This window comes from Dendropsophus ebraccatus, chromosome 5 (assembly GCF_027789765.1).
Source record: "Dendropsophus ebraccatus isolate aDenEbr1 chromosome 5, aDenEbr1.pat, whole genome shotgun sequence".
In the NCBI taxonomy this organism is placed as follows: domain Eukaryota; kingdom Metazoa; phylum Chordata; class Amphibia; order Anura; family Hylidae; genus Dendropsophus; species Dendropsophus ebraccatus.
In genome coordinates, this window is record NC_091458.1 from 13,795,499 (window position 1) to 13,821,441 (window position 25,943).

The following is a 25,943-nucleotide window of genomic DNA, read 5'->3' on the forward strand; positions in this document are numbered from 1 at the left end:
TAGGTGACCTGTGAGGGTCTTGTAGTAACAGGGGGGCTCCTCTGGTCGGGACCTCTCTTCTTGGCACTCAATGGGCTTGATAGAAGGATAAGGAGACATGACACTCCTCCTCCTGCACATTGGTGGTGGTCTCCGCCCATGGGACCCCCACTCATATATTCGTTTGACAAGACCTAAATAGGTTATTTCCATTCACCGACTGCAAGAAGTGACAGCAAAATGGACACCCCCTTTAAGTGAAAAACGGAACGACGTGCAAGGTCCTTTGTGGGCGGAGCATGACACAGACCCCATTTTGGGTGGATTTGAATCCCTGTGTCATGCTCTGCTTCCCAGGCCATACACAGTGTGACAATATTACCTGTAATGTTCCTATAGTTCATCAAAATCAACTGGTCCCAGCAAGTGCCAGAGATTTGTAATTTACTTTTATTAAAAAAATAAAAAAAATCTTCAGTCTTCCAGTACTTATCAGCTGCTGTATGCCCTGCAGGAAGTGGTGTTTTCTCGCCAGTCTGACACACTGCTCTCTGCTGCCACCTCTGTCCATTTCAGGAACTGTCCAGAGCAGGAGAGGTTTTCTATGGGGATTTGCTGCTGCTCTGGACAGCTCCTGACATGAACAGAGGTGGCAGCAGAGAGCACTGTGTCAGACTTCCTGCATGACATACAGCAGCTGATAAGTACTGGAAGACTGGAGATTTTTTTTTTTTTTTATAGAAGTAAATTACAAATCTCTTGCGCTTTCTGGCACCATCTAATTTGAAAGAAAAACATTTTTTTTTAACTACCCCTTTAAGAAAAAATGTTGTTTCGTCATTTGTCCCTCCTGTATCTCTACCATATCAGGTGTCAGTTGTCTCCTGGGTCCTAGCTCCTAATAAGCCTTACTCCTAGGATAAGCTCTTGGTTGTAGACTTCACAGATCTGGATATATGGGGTGATTCCAGTCGGTGTGAAGGTGTCGCCTATGGCCAGGAATGCAGTGTTGACACAATCTTACCCTATGATGGTATTTAAGGTGTGCCAGGGTGTATTTAAAGGGAACTTTCAGCTTTACAGCCATATTTTATTGTTACAGTGGATCTAAATAGCGAATATTTGTATAAAATCTCCTCTCTGTTTTGTGTATACAGCTTCTATGCAGAGCAATGTGTCTCTATGGTAACAGACTACAAACAGCCCCCTGTGTAGTCAGATCCTGCAGTCATACACCGATCTCCTTTTACTACTTGCTGGCATCCATTTGCAATAAAAAAAAAATGATAATTCCTTCCATACTTGTTATCTGCTGCTGCTTTCTGCTGAAGACACAAAAATCTGTCTGTCAACCTTTCTCTCTGTCCCTCCCCGCTCCCTTCTGCGACTGAGGCTGATGTAAACCAGTGACCCTGACAGGCTGTATCTGCAACGTTGTAGCTTCTTTGTAATGCTGTGAGGGTTATTCTGAGGTCAGGTTGCTAATGAACCCACTTTGATTAACCCTCCCAAAATGTTACAGATAAAGCCTGCCAGGGACAGAGAGAGGCTCACACAGATTTTTGTGTTTTCAGCAGAATGCAGCAGCTCAGAACAGGGGGAAGGAGACGGAATAGATAATAACAAGTGTGGAAGGAATTGTTAGTCTCACCATGGGCAGCAACATATCAAAAGTTATGTTTGAGTGGAACACCCCTTTAAAAGCTGTAATGGGGGTATACCTTGCTGACCCTGGGCCCCTTACCAATAACTTGGTCTCTTGCCATCTTTTAGGCAACAAAGGACCTCTGTTCTTTTGCATGATGGGGGTCCTTTGGGTCGGACTCCCACTGACCGGCTAGTTATCATCTAACCTGTGTGTAGGCGATTCCTTAAAGGGGGTAATCCCAAGGTTTAAACATATGAGAAGAAATTGGTGTTTCCCTTAAAATTATCTTGTAGCATCTGGTCTAAGGGAGTCTCTGTATACTTGTGGAATCTCATTTCTTGGAGGTCTGACAGCGCCACCCCTGGCCAGAGGTGGAGTGTGGTACTACAGCTCATAGACAGCCCATTGAATAGACTGTATAGAGAGGGTATAGAGAGGGAATAATTGTATGTCCTCTCTTCTGACCCAGGAGTCGCTCTGGGACGGCTGAAGATGTCTGACAATGGTATAGACATCGATGATAAACCTCCAGCCCCGCCCCTGAGGAACACCAGCACATTCATTGGAGGAAACGTGAAGGACACAGTCAACCATGGATCACGGCCACTTCCCCCAAACCCAGAGAAGAAGAAGAAGGCGGACAGGCTGCTGAACATGCTGCCCAGGACTGGAGACAAAAGTACAGTATTGTATATAGCGCCCCCTATGGGTGTGCCAGTACAGTATTGTGTATAGTTATAGAGCGCCCCCTATGGGTGTGGCAGTACAGTATATAGTTATAGAGTGCCCCCTATGGGTGTGGTAGTACAGTATTGTGTATAGTTATATAGCGCCCCCTATGGGTGTGCCAGTACAGTATATAGATATAGAGCGCCCCCTATGGGTGTGGTAGTACAGTATTGTATAGAGCGCCCCCTATGGGTGTGCCAGTACAGTATATAGATATAGAGCGCCCCCTATGGGTGTGGTAGTACAGTATTGTATAGAGCGCCCCCTATGGGAGTGCCAGTACAGTATATAGATATAGTGCGCCTCCTATGAGTGTGGCAGTACAGTATATAGTTATAGAGCGCCCCCTATGGGTGTGGCAGTACAGTATATAGTTATAGAGCGCCCCCTATGGGTGTGGCAGTACAGTATATAGTTATAGAGCGCCCCCTATGGGTGTGGCAGTACAGTATATAGTTATAGAGCGCCCCCTATGGGTGTCCCAGTACAGTATATAGTTATAGAGCGCCCCCTATGGGTGTGGTAGTACAGTATATTGTTATAGAGCGCCCCCTATGGGTGTGGCAGTACAGTATATAGTTATAGAGCGCCCCCTATGGGTGTGGCAGTACAGTATATAGTTATAGAGCGCCCCCTATGGGTGTCCCAGTACAGTATATAGTTATAGAGCGCCCCCTATGGGTGTGGCAGTACAGTATATAGTTATGGAGCGCCCCCTATGGGTGTGGCAGTACAGTATATAGTTATGGAGCGCCCCCTATGGGTGTGGCAGTACAGTATATAGTTATAGAGCGCCCCCTATGGATGTGGCAGTACAGTATATAGTTATAGAGCGCCCCCTATGGGTGTGGCAGTACAGTATATAGTTATAGAGCGCCCCCTATGGATGTGGCAGTACAGTATATAGTTATAGAGCGCCCCCTATGGGTGTGGTAGTACAGTATTGTATAGAGCGCCCCCTATGGGTGTGCCAGTACAGTATATAAATATAGAGCGCCCCCTATGGGTGTGGTAGTACAGTATTGTATAGAGCGCCCCCTATGGGTGTGCCAGTACAGTATATAAATATAGAGCGCCCCCTATGGGTGTGCCAGTACAGTTTATAGATATAGAGCGCCCCCTATGGGTGTGCCAGTACAGTATATAGATATAGAGCGCCCCCTATGGGTGTGGTAGTACAGTATTGTATAGAGCGCCCCCTATGGGTGTGCCAGTACAGTATATAGTTATAGAGCGCCCCCTATGGGTGTGGTTCTACGGTATTGTATAGAGCGCCCCCTATGGGTGTGCCAGTACAGTATATAGATATAGAGCGCCCCCTATGGGTGTGGCAGTACAGTATATAGTTATAGAGCGCCCCCTATGGGTGTGGTAGTACAGTATTGTATAGAGCGCCCCCTATGGGTGTGCCAGTACAGTATATAGATATAGAGCGCCCCCTATGGGTTTGGCAGTACAGTATAGTATATACACAAGGCTTTATATATCTATTATATACACAAGGTGTTATATATCTGTGATGGTGTGATCCCTCTCCTCCGCACAGATGGAACAGGTGTACATACGCTCTCACACCCTGTGATATTACGCCTGCTCACATGTGCTGCTCTGTGGGGGGGATGGGCAGGGGGCAGAGGCTATGACAAGGCTTCACATCACTGTCTGAGGTTTTTTTTGTATTTTTGTGTTTATTTGTAATTTGTCTTTGTTGCCGTTTTTTTAAATAAACCCTGTGCGTTATAGTGACTGTATTACAGCAGCACCTGGACATGGACACAATGGACTAGAGGGGACCCTGCTCATTTCTATGGGAGAGGTTGTTTAGACATGCTGTGTGATCCAGGCAGAAGGAGTGGGAGGGGGAGAGATGCGATGTATTATGAAGGTACTCCTGCGTGTGATAAGGAGGAGACTGCTGAAAGTGATCTGCATAGATTAGGAAGTCTCAGCTTAGTACGGGGCCTAGTGGCCCGAATGGGGACTGTACGGGGCCTCGTGGCCCGAATGGGGACTGTACGGGGCCTCGTGGCCCGAATGGGGACTGTACGGGGCCTAGTGGCCCGAATGGGGACTGTACGGGGCCTAGTGGCCCGAATGGGGACTGTACGGGGCCTGGTGGCCCGAATGGGGACTGTACGGGGCCTGGTGGCCCGAATGGGGACTGTACTGGGCCTGGTGGCCCGAATGGGGACTGTACTGGGCCTGGTGGCCCGAATGGGGACTGTACTGGGCCTGGTGGCCCGAATGGGGACTGTACGGGGCCTGGTGGCCCGAATGGGGACTGTACGGGGCCTGGTGGCCCGAATGGGGACTGTACGGGGCCTGGTGGCCCGAATGGGGACTGTACGGGGCCTGGTGGCCCGAATGGGGACTGTACGGGGCCTGGTGGCCCGAATGGGGACTGTACGGGGCCTGGTGGCCCGAATGGGGACTGTACGGGGCCTGGTGGCCCGAATGGGGACTGTACGGGGCCTGGTGGCCCGAATGGGGACTGTACGGGGCCTGGTGGCCCGAATGGGGACTGTACGGGGCCTGGTGGCCCGAATGGGGACTGTACGGGGCCTGGTGGCCCGAATGGGGACTGTACGGGGGCCTGGTGGCCCGAATGGGGACTGTACGGGGGCCTGGTGGCCCGAATGGGGACTGTACGGGGGCCTGGTGGCCCGAATGGGGACTGTACGGGGGCCTGGTGGCCCGAATGGGGACTGTACGGGGGCCTGGTGGCCCGAATGGGGACTGTACGGGGGCCTGGTGGCCCGAATGGGGACTGTAGGGGGCCTGGTGGCCCGAATGGGGACGGTACGGGGCCTGGTGGCCCGAATGGGGACGGTACGGGGCCTGGTGGCCCGAATGGGGACGGTACGGGGCCTGGTGGCCCGAATGGGGACGGTACGGGGCCTGGTGGCCCGAATGGGGACGGTACGGGGCCTGGTGGCCCGAATGGGGACGGTACGGGGCCTGGTGGCCCGAATGGGGACGGTACGGGGCCTGGTGGCCCGAATGGGGACTGTACGGGGCCTGGTGGCCCGAATGGGGACGGTACGGGGCCTGGTGGCCCGAATGGGGACGGTACGGGGCCTGGTGGCCCGAATGGGGACGGTACGGGGCCTGGTGGCCCGAATGGGGACGGTACGGGGCCTGGTGGCCCGAATGGGGACTGCAACTTTTAAAGCAAACCTGTGACTTCAAAAAACTTTTGACATGTTGTACAGACGTGCCAAATGTTATGATCGGTGGGTTACTGAGTGTTCAGACCCCAACTGATCTCCAGAATAAAGGGGGAAACTGCAGATGTCCCTATAGACTTTTTATAGCAGTCCGTCTTGGTCATGTGGACAGAACTGGGAGAGAACACTCCTAACATTCACCTCTCGCCTATATATAGTGATTAGTGGGGGTCTTGTCACTGAGACCCCAACTGATAAAAACTTTCGACAAAAGACAGTCCCCATGGCGGTTCCCGACCTCCCGTCTATAGTATAACACACCACCTCACTTTTTTTCCACCGTTTTACAAGCCCTGTAAATTCTTTATGGTCCGATTTGACGGGATGAACTCTCTACGGTCGTTTGATTCATCGATGCGATGACATCAGCTCCAGAATCTTTATCCTGCAAACGTTGTTTATTTGAAGGTTTACGAGTGAGATCTAATTATGCACCTGCTTTATTGTTCGCGGAAGCGGCCATTTTGTACACTTTGACCTTGAGTTAGAGGGGGGGAAAAAAGATTAAAAAAAAAATGGAACAGCTGACTAGTGACAACCAATGAGATCATGGGCCTTGTTTTCTAACCTGCTGTGGAAAGATTAAAGCAGGAATTTGATTGGTCGCTATGGGCATCCACTTTCACCATTGTGTGAGGATCCTCGGCTTGTATTTTCCAGCTAACAAGAAGAAGGAGAAGGAAAGGCCAGAGATCTCCCTCCCGTCAGACTTTGAGCACACCCTCCATGTTGGCTTTGATGCCGTGACGGGAAAGTTCACTGTAAGTAGAGGATGGTGAAAAAGGGAATTTAAAGGAGAAGTCCGGCAAATAAATTTATTTAATTATTGTATTGCCCCCCAAAAGTTATACAAATCCCCAATATACACTTATTACGGGAAATGCACATAAAGTGCTTTTTCCCTGCACTTACTACTGCACCAAGGCTTCACTTCCTGGATAACATGGTGATGTCACTTCCTGGATAACATGGTGATGTCACTTCCTGGATAACATGGTGATGTCACTTCCTGGATAACATGGTGATGTCACTTCCTGGATAACATGGTGATGTCACTTCCTGGATAACATGGTGACGCCACTTCCTGGATAACATGGTGACGCCACTTCCTGGATAACATGGTGACGCCACTTCCTGGATAACATGGTGACGCCACTTCCTGGATAACATGGTGTGACGCCACTTCCTGGATAACATGGTGACGCCACTTCCTGGATAACATGGTGACGTCACTTCCTGGATAACATGGTGACGTCACTTCCTGGATAACATGGTCACGTCACTTCCTGGATAACATGGTGTGGTCATGATCCGACTCCCAGAGCTGTGCGGGCTGTGGCTGCTGGGGAGGATGATGGCTGGGGGACACTGAGGGAAAGAGGGCACTGGAGGGACACAGAGCATCCCCCTGCCATCGTCCTCTCCAGCAGCCACAGCCCGCACAGCTCTGGGAGTTGGGTCATGACAACACCATGTTATCCAGGAAGTGACGTCACCATGTTATCCAGGAAGTGACGTCACCATGTTATCCAGGAAGTGACATCACCATGTTATCCAGGAAGTGAAGCCTTGATGCAGTAGTAAGTGCAGGAAAAAAAAGCACTTAATAAGCATTTCCTGTAATAAGTGTATATTGGGGATTTGTATAACTTGGGGGGGGGGGGGGGGCAATACAGTTCACAGCGGCAGTTTACTTTAATAAAAAATTTCACCTGACTTCTCCTTTAAAGGTTCAAAATGTTTTAACAGATTTTGTGATTTTCTGACTTTTTCCTCAATCTCATCTAGAGCTGCTTTTGAAATTCTCTTGGTTGTCCTTGGAAACAGACAGCGGTTTAGCTCCACGCTGCTGTCAGTCATGTGATGTAACAACTCTGCATCTGAGCTCCCATGATGCACTGCTCTCTGGCTAAAATAATCCAACAGAATTCCGATCTTTATTTTTATTTTTTTTATTTCATTTAAGCTGTAGATTGGACTCAAGATGAAATTATTACATGACTTCGTACGTCTTACATCCATTGTTATAGATTCTGCAGTGTGGGCAGCACGGCCCCTCTAATGCCTCCAGTGGCTGCATCGAGAACTGCAGGACTGCTCAAGCTGGGACTAGGGCTTGAGCAGCCCTGTAGTTCTTGAGACTGAAGGCAGGAGAAGAATGTGTTACCAATACTGCAAGCTGTAAAGGCATCTGTGCCCATAACACATTACATGGGTGAGCCTTAGGAGAGTGGCACCTGCATCCTGCTGGAAGGGACTGCTGGGTGGAGCATTACAGGTGCTCCTGGCCAGGCAAGGTCTTGGTTCCTGGCAGAGATCCTGTATTGGTGTTTTATAGATGCCAGCATAGTCACCGCCGAGTAACATTTCTCATATTGATGTGGTCTTATGTAAAACGGCTAGAGGGGCTTTAGGACCCATTCTGGCATTGGGTCAGAAGTCGGCTGCACCTTCATCCCCCTCTTTCCCTCTGCCAATATATTACAGTAAAAGTTTGTAGGGACATAGAAGGTTTTTGTATGTTTACAGTGAAAGTGATTGTTATTATTATTAAATTGTTTATATATTTAATTCCTTGTATCCTGTACCTGTGCAGGGAATGCCGGAACAATGGGCACGATTGTTACAGACTTCCCAAATTTCAGAAGAAGAACAGAAAAAGAATCCTCAGGCTGTGCTGGATGTACTGAAGTTCTATGACTCCAAGAAAACCACCAACAGCCAGAAATACATGAGCTTCACAGGTAGCGGTATATTCTATAGAGGGCGGTATTATAGTAGTTATATTCCTGTATATAGGAGGCAGTATTATAGTAGTTATATTCCTGTATATAGGAGCAGTATTATAGTAGTTATATTCTTGTATATAGGGGGCAGTATTATAGTAGTTATATTCTTGTATATAGCAGTATTATAGTAGTTATATTCTTGTATATAGGAGGCAGTATTATAGTAGTTATATTCCTGTATATAGGGGCAGTATTATAGTAGTTATATTCTTGTATATAGGAGGCAGTATTATAGTAGTTATATTCCTGTATATAGGAGCAGTATTATAGTAGTTATATTCTTGTATATAGGAGCAGTATTATAGTAGTTATATTCTTGTATATAGGAGCAGTATTATAGTAGTTATATTCCTGTATATAGGGGCAGTATTATAGTAGTTATATTCTTGTATATAGGAGCAGTATTATAGTAGTTATATTCTTGTATATAGGAGCAGTATTATAGTAGTTATATTCTTGTATATAGGAGCAGTATTATAGTAGTTATATTCCTGTATATAGGGGCAGTATTATAGTAGTTATATTCCTGTATATAGGGGCAGTATTATAATAGTTATAGTCTTGTATATAGGAGCAGTATTATAGTAGTTATATTCTTGTACATAGCAGTCAGTATCTGTTTGTTAGGATGATGTAATATCTCACATTGAGCGGTATTGTCAGCGGGTTTATATCCCAGTTAGTCACTGATAAGCTTCCACTCTTTTTGTGCACTGTCCAGCAATACAGTGTAATTGTTTCCGCTATGAGTCATGGTCGCCCCCCTCTGCCGGTCTCAGACGTGTCCGCGTTGTTTGTGTTGGCGGTTCTCCTGCAGCTGACTCGGCTACCGGCATGGCTCAGCACTGTCTTGTATGTGATGGTGTTCTGAGGATGAGCAGACAGACCGTGAGGATTAGGCCGGGGGGTGTAAGGTAACTGGGTATAAACAGGACGTGTAATGGGATTTCTTGTTACTTTGCAGATAATGATCTCGATGCTTACAAGCCGTCTGACAGTGCGGTAAGTTCACCAGTAAAGAATATGCTGCAATCCTATGGCAGACCTGGGGGGTCATTGGCCCCCAGAGCGAACAATCAGTCTGTTGCCATATGGTAAATGGCTGACAGTGAGAGGTTCCTATCATTTACAGTCACTATTGACCATGTCATCTCGGGGGTTAAACCACCAGGACAGGAGTTTTCTTTGATCCTGGCGGGGGCAGGGCTGTATATAATATGGCGCCATCTATAGTCCTGATGGTGGATTTCTGTGATAAAATGTGTATGGAACTTTAAAGGGGTATTCCGCCCAGACATAACTTTTGATATGTTGCTGCCCATGATGAGACTAACAATTCCTTCCATACTTGTTGTTATCTATTCAGTCTCCTTCCCCCAGTTCTCAGCTGCTGCTTTCTGTTGAAGACAGAAAAATCTGTGTGTGAACTTTTCTCTGTCTCCCCCTCCCTTCTGAGACTGCTGATGTAAACAAGTCCTTGGCAGGCTTTATCTGCAACACTGTAGCTTCTTTGTATTGCTGGGGGGGGTTATTGAGTTGCTGATGAACTCACTGTGATTAACCCTCCCAGCATTACAAAGAAGCTACAATTTTGCAGATAAAGCCTGCCAGGGACTTGTTTACATCAGCCGTTTCGGAAGGGGGAGATGGAGAGAAAAACTGACGCACAGATTTTTGTGTCTTCAGCAGAAAGCAGCAGCTGAGAACTGGGGGAAGGAGACTTAATTGATAATAACAAGTATGGAAGGAATTGTTAGTCTCACCATGGGCAGCAGCATATTAAAAGTTATGTTTGACTGCAATACCCCTTTAATAGTGATCCTTCTGCTTGTCACCCAGCTTTCCCAGGCTCCTCAATGGCTCGCCTTTCTAGATAGTCAATATGTTAAAGAACCGAATGGCTTCACTTTCCCACACCCAATTTTTAGACTTCTTCCTATTAACGCAATGATGGGTCCCCTACCGCCATACTGATAGATATCGGAGAAGGTTTGACGTTCAGTTGCCTTAGAAAGCTGAGTGACAACCTCCATGGTGTCTGCTGTACCCTTTCTGCTCCACGCGTCATCTCCCAGGCGACTATTGCTATAATACCAGGCGTATACAGTATGTCATTCAGGGGCCAGGAAAGCTGGGTGAGAGCTGTCATAGCTCCCTCACTTTCCCATGACTCCTTTCCCAGGTGTCTGAATGGCGCCTTAGGTGTGCAGCCCTGCTGAGCCGGATTACTGGGCAGATCTGACAGTCAGGAGTCTGGAAAAGCTGGATGAGTAAACCACAACGGCTCCTTATGTGAATGGGATGTATCTGGTCTTATGTAGGAGATGGCGGCCATATTGTTGGCAGAGGATTAACCCCGTCATGTTCAGCGAACAGGATCTCCACGTCCTTTGACCACAGGAACTTGGCGTCGGCCGCCACATGTGCTGAACATTTACCGCCGCCGCCTCATGGGGGTTTTCCACTTTCATGACTTCTCCCTTAGAATTAAGAATTTACAATTCCGTTTGTAATTTTATTTCTTTTTTAAAATAACTTTCATGTAGATGAAGGGATTTTATTTAAAAAAGAAATATGAGCTGTCCAGGCTTAGGAAAAACACGGCCGCTTTCTACCAGGATCCTCCCCATCATCATCCTCAGTCTGGGTATTGCAGCTCTTCTCTATTGAAGTGAATGGGTTGTAATACCACACACAACCTGAGGACAAGGGGTGGCGCTGTTTTTGCAGGAAACTAGCTGTGTTTCATCCTTCATGTTTCCCAGGGCTGTTGGTAGCTAGGCCATAGTGGCCATAGTGTCAGACTGGAGAGAATACACCACTTCCTGCAGGACATACAGCAGCTGATAAGTACTGAAAGACTTGAGAATTTTTAATAGAAGTAAATTAGAAATCTCTGGCACTTTCTTTCACCAGTTGATATGAAAGAAAAAAAAACATTTTTTGGCTGAACTAACCCATTAAATAAAACTGAAGTGGTCACCGCTCCGCCCCTTTGAGGCAGCCCATATACTTTTATACAAAAGTCTGACAAACCTGCACCTTTAGCCGACAGTATAAGGTGTATGGGGGGCTCCCGACATCATTAATGTTGTACATACACGGCAGGTGGCAGCTACCAGTGGCCGGGATCAGAGATAAGTCTTAGCTCTGCTGTTTGACCACTTAGTTCAGGGATGGGGAACCTGCGGCTCTCCAGCTGTTGCAAAACTACAACCCCCATGATGCCTGGATGGCCAAAGGCTGTCCTGGCATCATGGGGGTTGAAGTTTTACAAGTTTATCTGGAGATAAACCTTTACATGTAATGTACCTTACATTATACTAGAATAATCCTACATATCACTGCAGAACTCAAGAGTCGTCTCCGAAGTCCCCGATGTCCCCCCAGTGTGTGAGGATGAAGACGACGAAGAAGAGCCCGCCGCTCCTCCTGCTGTGGCACCACGTCCTTTCTATACAATGTCGGTGAGTACAACAACTACAACCTATGTGTCCTATGTACAGGGGGCAGTATTATAGTAGTTATATTCCTGTATATAGGAGCAGTATTATAGTAGTTATATTCTTGTATATAGGGGGCAGTATTATAGTAGTTATATTCTTGTATGTAGGAGGCAGTATTATAGTAGTTATATTCCTGTATATATGAGCAGTATTATAGTAGTTATATTCCTGTATATAGGAGGAGTATTATAGTAGATATATTCTTGTATATAGGAGCAGTATTATAGTAGTTATATTCCTTTATATAGGAGCAGTATTATAGTAGTTATATTCCTGTATATAGGAAGCAGTATTATAGTAGTTATATTCTTGTATATAGGGGCAGTATTATAGTAGTTATATTCTTGTATATAGGAGCAGTATTATAGTAGTTATTTTCTTGTATATAGGAGCAGTATTATAGTAGTTATATTCTTGTATATAGGAGCAGTATTATAGTAGTTATATTCCTGTATATAGGAGCAGTATTATAGTAGTTATATTCTTGTATATAGGGGGCAGTATTATAGTAGTTATATTCTTGTATATAGGGGGCAGTGTTATAGTAGTTATATTCTTGTATATAGGAGCAGTATTATATTAGTTATATTCTTGTATATAGGAGCAGTATTATAGTAGTTATATTTGTGTATATAGGGGCAGTATTATAGTAGTTATATTCCTGTATATAGCAGCAGTATTATAGTAGTTATATTCTTGTATATAGTAGCAGTATTATAGTAGTTATATTCCTGTATATAGGAGCAGTATTATAGTAGTTATATTCTTGTATATAGGGGGCAGTATTATAGTAGTTATATTCTTGTATATAGGGGGCAGTATTATAGTAGTTATATTCCTGTATATAGGAGCAGAATTATAGTAGTTATATTCCTGTATATAGGAGGAGCAGTATTATAGTAGTTATATTCTTGTATATAGGGGGCAGTATTATAGTAGTTATATTCTTGTATATAGGAGCAGTATTATAGTAGTTATATTCCTGTATATAGGAGCAGAATTATAGTAGTTATATTCCTGTATATAGGAGGAGCAGTATTATAGTAGTATACAGACACCATGTTCCGCTCTGTAGTTAGATACAGGAGATGATTGCAGGTGTCGGGTTGCGATCTTCGCCTCCTTTATAATCTTTGTGTAGTTTCCCCTTCTGTAATCTCCTCTCTGATAATGGTTTCGCTGTTCCTCATGTCTAGTGGTAATAACCGTCCTGCTGGCCGTGAATTGGTTTCATTCATCATAAATACTTCTTTCCTGTTGAGTCTCCCCCCCCCCCCCCCCTCCAGATACTACACATCCCTCTCCCCCCTCCATCACACATAATATACATAGTCTCCCCGTTCCTATAGTCTCTGTCCTCTTAACCCCTGATGCTCTGATCTTCTGTCGACCCATGATGGGAGTTGTAGTTTTTGCTCCATGTGTTGTAGACCATTGGTGTAAGGTAATGAGGGGGTCCGCAGCCGGTCTCCTCCACCATTGCCAGGGTGCGAGGAGCAGACTCTCGTCTACACTAGTAGTTTGTCTTGTTACTTAGTTTATCTGAATACAATGAGTTTTTGTGTCGTTACCTCTTAGCGTCATTTTCCCTCATTGTATGTATAGCAGCCGATCAGGTGACTATATATAAGAGCTCAATGTTCAGAGGCTGCGGGTAAAGGCTTCCAGTTAAACAGAGACTGTATATCCTCCAGGTACATACCCGCTCGGTCATTCTGCCAGCGCCCCCTACAGTCAAAGAAGAGGAGCCCTCACCGCCCCCCGAACCTCCGGAGCCCAGCCAGCCGGCCGCAGATGCCTCTGCTAAACCCTCCGACAAAACCAAGAAGAAGGCCAAGATGTCAGACGAGGAGATCCTGGAGAAGCTGAGTATGTATGAGTGTGACGCCTCCCTGCTATAGCCCTGTGCTCTATCATCCGGCACAAGTCCAATAATCCGGCACTGGTCTCTGGGTGCCGTATAGCGACGGGTCAGAGAAGGTTACTGGGAATGCTTAACTTATTCTGGGAGGTGTCTGAGCAGAGTATAAAACTTCCTGCTGTAATAGAGCAGCCCAGCAGCACAGAGTATTTCAGGAGGTTTCCTTATATGTAAATAGGTGGTGAGCGAACGTATAGAGGCGTCAGCGTCCGAATATGCTGAGGGGAATAGAGCAAAGTGGGGGTCACCGGTACTGAAGGGAGCAGGGTCCGCCAGCAGCACAGAGTATTTCAGGAACAGCCTCATGGTGTGGGCAGTAGAATAGATGGGCCCTGGTCCACCAGCAGCACAGAGTATTTCAGGAACAGCCTCATGATGTGGGCAGTAGACTAGAGGGAGCATGGTTCACCAGCAGCACAGAGTATTTCAGGAGGTATCATTATATGTTAATAGGTGGTAAGCAAATATTCTGAGAGGAATAGAGGAAAGTGATGGTGGGGATCACATGTACTAAAGGGAGCAGGATCCGCCAGCAGCACAGAGTATTTTAGACACCGCATTATGTGGGGAGTAAAATAGAGGGGTCATGGTCCACCAGCAGCACAGAGTATTTCAGGAGGTATCATTATATGTTAATAGGTGGTGAGCGAATATTCTAAGAGGAAGCTGATGGTGGGGATTACACGTACTGAAGGGAGCAGGGTCCGCCAGCAGCACAGAGTATTTCAGGAACAGCATTATGTGGGGAGTATAATAGAGGGGTCACGGTCCACCAGCAGCACAGAATATTTCAGTAACAGTTCCTGGGCCGGGGCTGTGTCATAATGTGAGAAGGGGGATGGGGAGAAGTAGGAGGTCACTGTGAGTTACATAAATGGAACAGGGTCCACCAGCAGCGCAGAGTATTTCAGGAACAGCATGATGTGAAAAGGAGAATGGAGGAAAGTTATATGGACGGAGCAGGGTCCTCAAGCAGCGCAGAGTATTTCAGGAACAGCATTATGATGTGAGGAGTAGAATAGAGGGGGCATGGTCCACCAGCAGCACAGAGTATTTCAGGAAGAGTTCATGGGCCGGGTGTCATAATGTGAGAAGGGGAATAGGGAGAAGGAGGTCTTTGTGAGTTACATGGAGGGAGCAGTGCCCAGCAGCAGCACAGAGTGTTTTAGGAGTAGCATTCTGTAAGGTAGAGAAGGAGGAGCAGTTGGCAGCCCCCCTTGTTTGTAACAGTGTGTCAGTGCAGGGATTCTATAGGCTGGATATGATTTCCAGCACCTCAGTATTAGCGATGTCCCTGTTCACTGACAGCAGGCGGAGATATTGTGGCCGGTGAGGACACAGTCAGGATTCCTCGGGGGGGGGGGGCTGTACTATCCCGCGCTGTCAGGGGCCGCGGTTATTTTGGGTAGGTGACGTCCATTTCCCATTACATATAGATGTAGCAGCTTCTCTTTCATGTGGGATTCTTGTAATCCTGCAGAACATCGCACATGTAATCCTGCAGAGCGCAGCACATGTAACAGTGATGGATTTGGCAGCGAACATGTCGGGGATTGGACTCAGCGCCTGTGAGATCTGTCCCCACCGCAGCTAGGGCTTGTATCTGGCTTCCATGTGGCCTTAAAGGGGAAGCGCAGGGAATCCAGAGATATAACGGGGAGGGTCTGACCTCTTGTGATGTGTTCACAGGAAGCATCGTCAGCATCGGGGACCCCAAGAAGAAGTACACCAGGTTCGAGAAGATCGGGCAGGGGTGAGTATGATGACTTGGCAAGATCAATATGGCCGCCACCACCACTCCCACATGGTTTTCTGGAGGGGCATGACTAAGTAATGTTACATTCAGGAATCTGGGAAAGCTGGGTGATGGAGGTGGGCAGGATTGGTTTGTCACCCATCTTTCTGAGCACAGCCCCCTATAATGTTGGCATTTGGGCACCAGGCGCCACGGTGGCCCAGGTAATGCACAGATTTGCCTTTCAGGACTCTAGGAAAGCTGTGTTGGAGAAGGAATGGTGACCGTTTTAGTTATTACAAAGCTTTCTCAGACCCCTGAAAGGCAGCCTTTCCTAATGATGGAGCCTCTACCCTCTGTTCACAGTAGACAGAGGGGTTTACTTTTCAGGGCTCAAGGAAAGCTAGAATGGAAAGCCTTTCATTTGTTATCCAGCTTTCTAAGACCCTGGAATGGCATCCAGTGTACAGGAGACTACAGTGCTGTAACTAAAAGATAGATTTGCCTTTCAGGCTTCTAGGAAAGCTGGGTGGGGGCTGGAATGGAGTCCATGTTGTCACTCTGCAAAGCAATACCCCAGATGACTTCAGGAAAGGCCATCACGTCAGTTGTCACCCAGTTTTCTCAGACCCCTGGATGACACCTTCTTTATGTCTCATTATAATATTGTTACATAAAAAGGTAGATTTGCCTTTTAGGGATTTGGGAAAGCTGGGTAGTAGCTGTAATGGGAGACGTTTCAGTTGTCAGGCCCCCTGTATAGTGACACCTCTACCTCGTGTTACAGTATAGACTAGCTCTGCCATTCAGGACCCCAGGAAAGCTGCATTGCAGATGCTATAGGGACAGTTGTCACACAGCTTTCTCACCCCTCATCATGCAGCCTTTACATTACTGTCACATGAGGAGTTTTACCCTTCAGGACTCTGGGAAAGCTGAGTTAGTAGCTGGAATAGTGATGATTTTAGTTCTGTACCAGTGAATAGTAACCATAGGTCACCACCAAAAGCTGAATGATAAAAGGGGCAGCTTGTACCCAGCTTTCCCAGAGCCCTGTAAGGCAAATCATGTTGCGGTAATGTGGTCCAGAGCGCATGGGTTAACACTGGGGTTTGAGAAAGCTGTGTGACATCTGAAAGTGTCGTCGGGCTAGCTTCCACCCAGCTTTCCTAAAGGCCAGAGAGGCAAAGCGACCTTGTTATAGAACGATTGTGATTAGGAGTAAATCTGACATTCTGTAGCCTGAGAAAGTGGCCTCCATTCCAACCCTTACTCGGCTTTTCCAAAGCCCTGAAAGGCAGAATCTAACTTTGAGTTGAAATCCTTTCACCAGAGGCCGCCATCACCATTAATGAAACATAAAGGAGAACTCTAGGACAGCTGTGTGGGAGCGGAGAGGATGGCCATTGTAGCGTTAACCCAGCTTTCCTAGGAAACAGATATTATGGGATTTTGGTGGTGGGCACGTTCAGGAGATGCCGCCCTGGCACAGTCATCAGGACATCTCCGCCCTGTCTTCTGCCGCTCACATTGCTGCCCTCTCTGGGGGCTGGCTGATAGGTGATGCAGAACGCTGGCAGCCGCCATCAGTAGTGTAACATTCCTACACCGAGCCTGGCACACACACAGCTGGTCATGGGCCAGCGGGCACTCTGCATTCGCTCACAGTCGGGGAATGCCCTGCGGGAGATTAGCCGCATGAACGTTCTCTTTGTGTTCCTGTCAGCCTGGTATAACCTGGCAGGAGATGATCCGTGCCCTCCGACATAAATGGGTCAACATACAGGATGCCAGCTCCTACCTCATATAGTGCCGTCCATCTGATCCTCCCACAGGGTGCCATCCGTATACCTAAGAGAGTGCCATGAAAGACATTAATTAACCCCTTCTAGACTTACCAATATAGTGTTCTATTGGCATCTTGTAATGTAGAGACTTATGGGTGATGGAGGGACCTCCTCCCTCTGTCTTAAAGGGACTCTTCAGAATTGGAAAAAAAAAACTTCTTCAAGAAGGGAATGGAGTTGAGTTGTAGTACCACACACAACCTGAGGCCAAGAGTGGCACTGTTTATGGAAGAATGTGTGTGTGTGTGTGTGTGTGTGTGTATATATATATATATATATATATATATATATATATATATATATATATATATATATATATATATATATATATATATATATATATATATATATATATATATATAAATTATAATTATAATTATAATTTTTTTTTTTTTTATTTTTTTACTTCTATAGTATTTTCTTTTTAATTCTGGATAACCATCCATATCAATGTCTACGTATATACATGAAGCCAGTAAGGATGTAGATCCTCATGTGGATGGTGATCTGAGGCTATACAAGTTCTCAATGACAATATTTCCTGTGTGGCCATCAGAATTTCTCGACAGTGTTTTTTGGAGATGGATTTCATAAATTATTACACCTGTATTCCCTCAGAATTTTTACCATTCTGTTCAGACGTTTTCTACTTATAGCACTTTCTTTATAACAGGAAGTGGCGGCCGTTATGACTCCTACAGAGGTGGTCACCTACTGCTCTAAACTCCTGCAGTGAAGGGGCAAATTAGGTACATTTATCATCCCAGGATTGTAGGTTACATGGGTGACCACCTCGAAGGAAGTTGTCATGGCTGCCATTTCTTGTTTAGAGATTAAACAGCTGTAATGAACAAACGGCTGAAAATAAATTTACGAAACTTAAAGGGAATCTGTCACTAGGTTTATTCCGCCTTAAATGAGAGCAGCATAAACTAGTGACAGAAATGCTGAACAGATCGGTGTATTACTTACATCATTTTGTTTAGCCGTTCTCCTAATATGCAGGAGAATAGGATTCTTGCCACACCCCTCCCCCTGCCCTCCAGCAACTGATTGACAGTTGACTGCTTATGAATATCCAGGACTACTGGGCTCATGCACATAATGGAGAGGACTACTTATTGTCCATGTTATTCAGGAAAAGGTCTCTGGATCAGCTGCACAGAACAATGTAAGTGATACATCATCCTGTTCAGCTTCTCTGTCACTAGTTTATACTACCCTGAGATAGGACACCACAAACCTACTGACCGAGTCTCGGATGTATGATTACTGGAGGACTTTATTTCTGTTTGGACATGCCCTTTAAGAATATTTCTTGTCTTTTGTTCCTCGCAGGGCATCGGGCACAGTTTACATTGCATTGGATGTGGCCACCGGACAAGAGGTAAAGAGCCCCTGTCTATAATATAGGATGTAGTTGGGGGCCGGTGTGTGACATCTATGTGTATTCTTCCTCTTCCCATACTCCTCTGCTTAAAGGGGCCCCTCTTTTTAGTGTTATCCACTGCACCTATGGGGATGGGCATAGCCTGAGCCATGGGGCCCCCGCTGTGTCTGTCAGGATTGGAGCTGCTTTGGTGACCCATCTCCTTGTCATATTGTACAGGTGGCCATAAAGCAGATGAATCTACAGCAGCAGCCGAAGAAAGAGTTAATCATCAACGAGATCCTGGTCATGAGGGAAAACAAGAATCCCAACATCGTCAACTACCTGGACAGGTGGGGTGTGTGGGGTGGGGTGGGGTCAGCATCACACCCCTCCCCCCCAATGAGAATATATGGACATTTAGCTGAGCGGAGTGTGCGCATGTGTACCGTGCAAACCCATCCACCTCCTGTGTATCCTCTATATGGGGGCAGAAATGACACTAGTCTGGTCTTTGTGGGGACGGCCGACCATCTACTGCAGGGATGGAGAACCTTCAGCTGTCGCAAAACTACAGTCCCATCATGCCCAGACAGCCGAAGCTTTAGCTCTATAGACATGATAGGAATTGTAGTTTTGCAACAGCTGGAGGGCCGAAGGTTGCCCATCCCTGACCTAATGTGTGGGGAGCTGTCCAAGATGGGGTGAGGGGGACCCCCTTCAGCGCTTCCCTGGCATAGGGGCCCACCGATGCAGCTGCGACCTTTGTGACCTTTATAGCTACGCCGCTTAACCAAGGGACGCCACCTGAGAGATCCTGTGTCCGCCGTGATTGTGATCCCATGTCTCTTACTATTTGTGCTGCAGTTACCTGGTGGGGGAGGAGCTGTGGGTGGTGATGGAGTACCTGGCCGGAGGCTCCCTCACAGACGTGGTCACCGAGACCTGCATGGCCGAAGGACAGATCGCAGCCGTGTGCAGGGAGGTAAGTGCTTGTGTCATCACTATATACATCAGTGTCCTCATCTGTATACTCACATCACTATATACATCAGTGTCAGCATTTATATACTCACATCACTATATACATCAGTGTCCTCATCTATATATACTCACATCACTATATACATCAGTGTTCTCATATATACGCACATCACTGGCCGAAGGACAGATCGCAGCCGTGTGCAGGGAGGTAAGTGCTTGTATCATCACTATATACATCAGTGTCCTCATCTGTATACTCACATCACTATATACATCAGTGTCAGCATTTATATACTCACATCACTATATACATCAGTGTCCTCATCTATATATACTCACATCACTATATACATCAGTGTCCATCTATATACTCACATCACTATATACATCAGTGTCCATCTATATACTCACATCACTATATACATCAGTGTCACCATCTATATACTCACATCACTATATACATCAGTATCACCATCTATATACTCACATCACTATATACATTAGTGTCCTCATCTATATATACTCACATCACTATATACATTAGTGTCCTCATCTATATATACTCACATCACTATATACATCAGTGTCCTCATCTATATATACTCACATCACTATATACATCAGTATCACCATGTATATACTCACATCACTATATACATTAGTGTCCATCTATATACTCACATCACTATATACATCAGTGTCAGCATCTATATACTCACATCACTATATACATCAGTGTTCTCATCTATATACTCACATCACTATATAAATCAGTGTCCTCATCTATATACTCACATCACTATATACATTGTGTATATACATGAGTGTTCTCCAGCTATCCGCTCAGTGTCTCCTCTTCTCTGCAGTGTCTTCAGGCCTTAGAATTCCTGCACTCCAACCAGGTCATCCACCGGGATATAAAGAGCGACAACATCCTGCTGGGGATGGACGGATCTGTGAAACTAAGTAGGTGACAGCGGTGCGGTAATATGGAGGGAGAAGCCGTATATAGAGAGGGGGGAGCCGGGGGCTGAGGCTTCAGTCTTATCGCTCTGTCGTCTTCTTTCAGCCGACTTCGGGTTTTGTGCCCAGATCACCCCAGAACAAAGTAAGCGCAGCACAATGGTTGGAACCCCCTACTGGATGGCGCCTGAAGTGGTGACCCGCAAAGCGTACGGACCAAAGGTGGATATCTGGTCTCTGGGGATCATGGCCATAGAAATGGTGGAAGGAGAACCGCCATACCTGAATGAGAATCCTCTCCGAGTAAGTGCTGGTAATATAGTGTGTGTGTGTGTGTGTGTGTGTGTGTATATATGTATGTGTATATGTATATGTATATGTGTGTATATATATATATATATCTCTGCCTGTTATAGACGTGTACACAGAGGGTACTATTATAGCAGTTATATTCCTGTATATAGGAGCAGTATTATAGTAGTTATATTCTTGTATATAGGAGCAGTATTATAGTAGTTATATTCATGTATATAGGAGCAGTATTATAGTAGTTATATTCTTGTATATAGGGGCAGTATTATAGTAGTTATATTTCTGTATATAGGAGCAGTATTATAGTAGTTATATTCCTGTATATAGGAGCAGTATTATAGTAGTTATATTCCTGTATATAGGGGCAGTATTATAGTAGTTATATTCTTGTATATAGGAGCAGTATTATAGTAGCTATATTCTTGTACATAGGAGCAGTATTATAGTAGTTATATTCCTGTATATAAGGGCAGTATTATAATAGTTATATCCCTGTATATAGGAACAGTATTATAGTAACTATCAAACTGGAGAGAATGGAACCGCTGCACATCCCATCTATGGCTGATACTAATGCCGCTAGGCCTATATTAAAAATCAACACCAGAGTGTCTGTATATGAATTGATCAAGCCATATTGCCCCGTGTACCACCGCGCAGGTCCTCTGGTCCACACGGGTCCCTACGCTAACTCCACACTGTGTCGGTCAGCGACCGCCAACCCCGCAAAGCGTGCACGTGCAGGGAAGGGAGGCCATGGAACGGCCCTGCAACCCCAATGTCACAGGACCAGACTCAAAAAGCCCCACCAAAACCCAGCCAGCACAACCGCATTTTGTTTCTCTCTTTTCTCCGTGTTTTGCACTCCTCCTGGTGAGACCCACATGACCGCAATTAGCAGGAGACACCTGAGTGCGCATGGTTTTAATCCCTCCTGTTTTTTCCCATCTGTTTGCTGCAGCTATGGTGAGCGCAATACCTCATCCAGACTTGTGCTGTTTGGGGGCGACCTTCTCCGCCGGTGGTGCTGGCCGGGTTCTGGTGTGGTGTTTTTGGGTCTGGTCCTGTGGCATGGGGGTCGCAGGGCCGTCCCATGGCCCCCGTTCCCTGGCTGTGCACGGCTGCGGGGTTGGTGGCCACTGACTGGCACGGTGTGGACTTAGTGTAGGGACCCATGTGTATCAGATACCGGCACGAGGTACATGGGGCAGTATGGCTTGATCAATTCATACACAAAATTCTGATGTGTTTTTTATTTAGCCTAGCGGCACTAGTATCAGCCATAGGTGTGAGGTGCAGCACTCTGTTTCTTCCCTGAACCGCATTATAGTAGTTATATTCTTGTATATAGGAGCAGTATTATAGTATTTATATTCCTGTATATAGGAGCAGTATTATAGTAGTTATATTCCTGTATATAGGAGCAGTATTATAGTATTTATATTCCTGTATATAGGAGCAGTATTATAGTAGTTATATTCCTGTATATAGAGGGCAGTATTATAGTAGTTATATTCTTGTATATAGGGGGCAGTATTATAGTAGTTATATTCTTGTATATAGGAGCAGTATTGTTTAGGACACTTCCTCTCAGCTTCTAATTGTTATATATACAGGCACTCTATCTTATCGCTACAAATGGGACCCCAGAACTTCAGGAACCAGAGAAGTTGTCTGTTACATTTAAAGACTTTCTCAACCAGTGTCTGGAGATGGATGTAGAGAAGAGGGGATCAGCCAGGGATCTCTTACAGGTGAGCCGCCCTCCTAGACCTCTGCACTATTTATAATCTATAGCATTGTACTGTGTGGAATCTCTGGAGCCGCTGCTGATAGATGAGGGTCCGCATGTCGTCTTAACACTCAATTTTGTCTGTGCGAGTGATAGATTATAGATGCTATAGATTATATATTAGAGGTGATAGATGATATATATTAGAGTATACGGATGCTATAAATATAATCTAGAAATAATAGAAGATATATATGGATGATATAGATTATATACTAGAGATGATAGGTAATAGAGTATACAGATATAGATTATATATTCTAAAAATGATGGATTATATATATATTATGAAGTATATGGATGATAAAGATGATATATTATGGAGATGATATATATCATAGAATATACGGATGATATAGATTATGCAGATTCTAGATGATGCTGTGACCTCGCTGTACATTTGCAGCATGTTCTCATCCTCTCCGTCCCTGCGTGGTGCACAATGCTTGGCGTCTCCTCCGCTGACCATATTGCGCTGAGCAGGTGGTTTCTCCTGCAGACCGGCTTGTGTTCTGGTGACTGATGGGAGTGGGAGCGAGCGCTGAGCGCATGGTATATAAATAGTCTCTGTATAGAAATAATGCAGAACCCAGCGGAGTGCACCCGGTGCTGATCCATCACATCATACTGCTGAGCGTGGCGTAATAACACTTCTTACCACTAGGGGGAGACCTTCAGTCAGAAATCTATAAGCAGGCTTGTTTGTTGAATAGAAGTTATAGGAATTTATGATATATATATATATATATATATATATATATATATATATATATATATATATATAATATCCCTCCAATGTACTTGTGTTTTTGGCAGCACCCCTTCTTGAAGACCGCCGAACCCCTCTCCAGCCTGACGCACCTCATAATCGCAAGCAAGGAGGCCGCCAAGAAGAACCGCTGAGCGATGGGATTGATTGGTGATGGACTCCTGGCCTGGGTGTAATGGCCGCCCACTGAGCCGCCTATTCTGCCTGTTCTTATCCGGCGCTGTGACTGCAGAACCGGCCACCATAGTGAACTGTGAGCGACGTCTCTATGGGACGGACACGGCAAGACGGATGGATGACGTTTCTCTTCTCTTTTTTATGGTTTGCAGCTCCGGCGACTTGTGATCCGAATAAATGAAACATCTTTGTTCTCCAAGTGAGTCGTCTGCAGTAAATATGGAGGGTCGTGGAAGTGATATGGGAGTCCTTAAAGGGGCAGTGCACTTTTGGTTTTGTCATAAAAGCAGAGAGGAGCAGGATTTGTAACTGTACGGCTCCTAATAACTGCAATAGGGCCTGCGCTGTAATAACATGACACCACTACACAAGGACCTGGCCTTCTAATGTGTATAGGCTGCAGTCATGGCTGGTTTACCCTGTTGATAGGCCATCAGTGTTAAGTCTGGGAAAACCCCTTTAATCTATGGGTGTAAATGTATCTATAGATTTTCACCACCGAATATACGGAATGTTGCTTGATCCCTTAAAGGGATACTCTAGAGGAATCAAAAATCTGTAGTCTTCCAGTACTTATCAGCTGCTGTATGTCCTGCGGGAAGTGGTGTATTCTTTCCAGTCTGACACAGCGCTTTCTGCTGCCACCTCTGTCCATGTCAGGAACTGTCCAGAGCAGGAGAGGTTTTCTATGGGGATTTGCTGCTGCTCTGGACAGTTCCTGACATGGACAGAGTTGGCAGCAGAGAGCTCTGTGTCAGACTGGAAAGAATACACCACTTCCTGCAGGACATACAGCAGCTGATAAGTACTGGAAGACTACAGATTTTTAATAGAAGTAAATTGCAAATCTCTGGCAGTGTCTGACAGCAGACTAGATGGACCCAGTGGACTTTTTCTGCAGACTATCTTCTATGTTCCTATGAAGGGTACGTTCGCACTGCAAAATGCACACAGAGACTTCAAGCAGATTCCGCTGCGCTGCCTCCACTTAAAGTCCCGCGAGTGGAGAGCGGAGGCCGCACTATACATCACATTGCTCGGATCCCGCCTGCCTCACTGTTTATGGCAGGGGGTTCCTTTTGGGATTTCCACCTGTTTTACTCAGTGTGAACATAACGTACTACCACACACAACCTGAGGACGGGGTGGCGCTGTTTCTGGAAGAAAGCAATTATGGTTTCCTAAATCTTGATAACTCCTTTAAGACGCTGGTGTCCAACCTGTGACTCTCCAACCGGCTGTGAAACTATTTTCGGTTTAATGCTGGATTGTTTGTCCAAAATGAACTATTGTTTTACTCTTCAGAAAACGGAGTCTGTTCACACGTGGCATATAGCTGAGGGCACTGGATACGGCTCACTGATCAGGAGGGCACATACTATAAGACCGCTATACGCTGCTGTATTACTGGGACTGCTCCTTATACCATGATCACATAAGCTTCTAGTCCGCAGGGAATTCTTCATTGTTACCCTGTAAATCTGTCATACGGGGAAGAAGAAGCCTCCATGTAGATAGGACGTGTTTGTCATCCGGTTACTCTTCTATGTACTACACAGAACAATTTACTGTTGCCTCACAGCACCATCTAGTGTCAGGATCTATGAATTACACCCTCTAATTCTGATGGACACAAATTCTCTATAGATCAGAACAATACTTGGTTGCTCTTTTACCTTCTTTAAGGATATTGCCTGTTTCTTCATGCAAAAACATGCAAAATTGGCAGCGTATACTTATTTTCCCCACTGTATGTAGTGAGCGTGCTTAACTTTTTCCTCCATGTATGTAGTGAGTGTGCACGTTTGCTTCCATGTATGTAGTGAGCGTGCACATGTTCTTCCATGTATAGGGCTCATGCACATTGAGCAAAAGGCGAGGATTTGAAGAGGAATCTGCTCTTAAGCGGTGGAATTACGCAGCAGAGCTCTCCGCCGTGTAATCCCGCCATGCTCAGTGTCCTGCAGTGAGTGAAAGGGAGGAAGTGCGCGTCCGCTTCCTCCACTCTCCGCTCAAAGAAATGACATCATTTCTTTGAGCGGAGAGTGGAGGAAGCCGCGGAATTCCGCCGTTTTTACTCAGTGTGAGGGTGCGTGCACACTACGAAATCCGCGCGTATGACTCGCGGTGGATCCCATCGCTTGTACCCGCACGCCGCGGCGCGCATCTCCGCCCATGCCATAGACACTATTCTAT

At 45.9% G+C, this 25,943-nt stretch overlaps 1 protein-coding gene across 1 annotated transcript; it reads left to right on the forward strand.

The window, feature by feature from the left end:
- Nucleotides 1-1,932: 1,932 nt before the first annotated feature.
- PAK1 (p21 (RAC1) activated kinase 1) lies at nucleotides 1,933-23,946 on the forward strand. Its single transcript, XM_069971943.1, has 15 exons — nucleotides 1,933-1,998; nucleotides 2,097-2,306; nucleotides 6,244-6,344; nucleotides 8,180-8,327; nucleotides 9,337-9,374; nucleotides 11,723-11,839; nucleotides 13,573-13,747; nucleotides 15,489-15,552; nucleotides 18,720-18,768; nucleotides 18,991-19,103; nucleotides 19,618-19,735; nucleotides 20,601-20,700; nucleotides 20,804-21,000; nucleotides 22,626-22,763; nucleotides 23,618-23,946. The coding sequence occupies exons 2-15, from the start codon at nucleotides 2,120-2,122 to the stop codon at nucleotides 23,702-23,704; spliced, it is 1,632 nt and encodes a 543-aa protein (XP_069828044.1). The 5' UTR covers nucleotides 1,933-1,998; nucleotides 2,097-2,119; the 3' UTR covers nucleotides 23,705-23,946.
- Nucleotides 23,947-25,943: the final 1,997 nt, after the last annotated feature.

Bases quoted from the DNA above. Each gene is read 5' to 3' on its own strand.
- PAK1 (XM_069971943.1), top strand. From the start codon at position 2,120: ATGTCTGACAATGGTATAGACATCGATGATAAACCTCCAGCCCCGCCC. The intron at 8,328-9,336 runs GTAGCGGTATAT...GTTACTTTGCAG, and splicing joins GAAATACATGAGCTTCACAG to ATAATGATCTCGATGCTTAC. The intron at 11,840-13,572 runs GTGAGTACAACA...TATATCCTCCAG, and splicing joins GTCCTTTCTATACAATGTCG to GTACATACCCGCTCGGTCAT.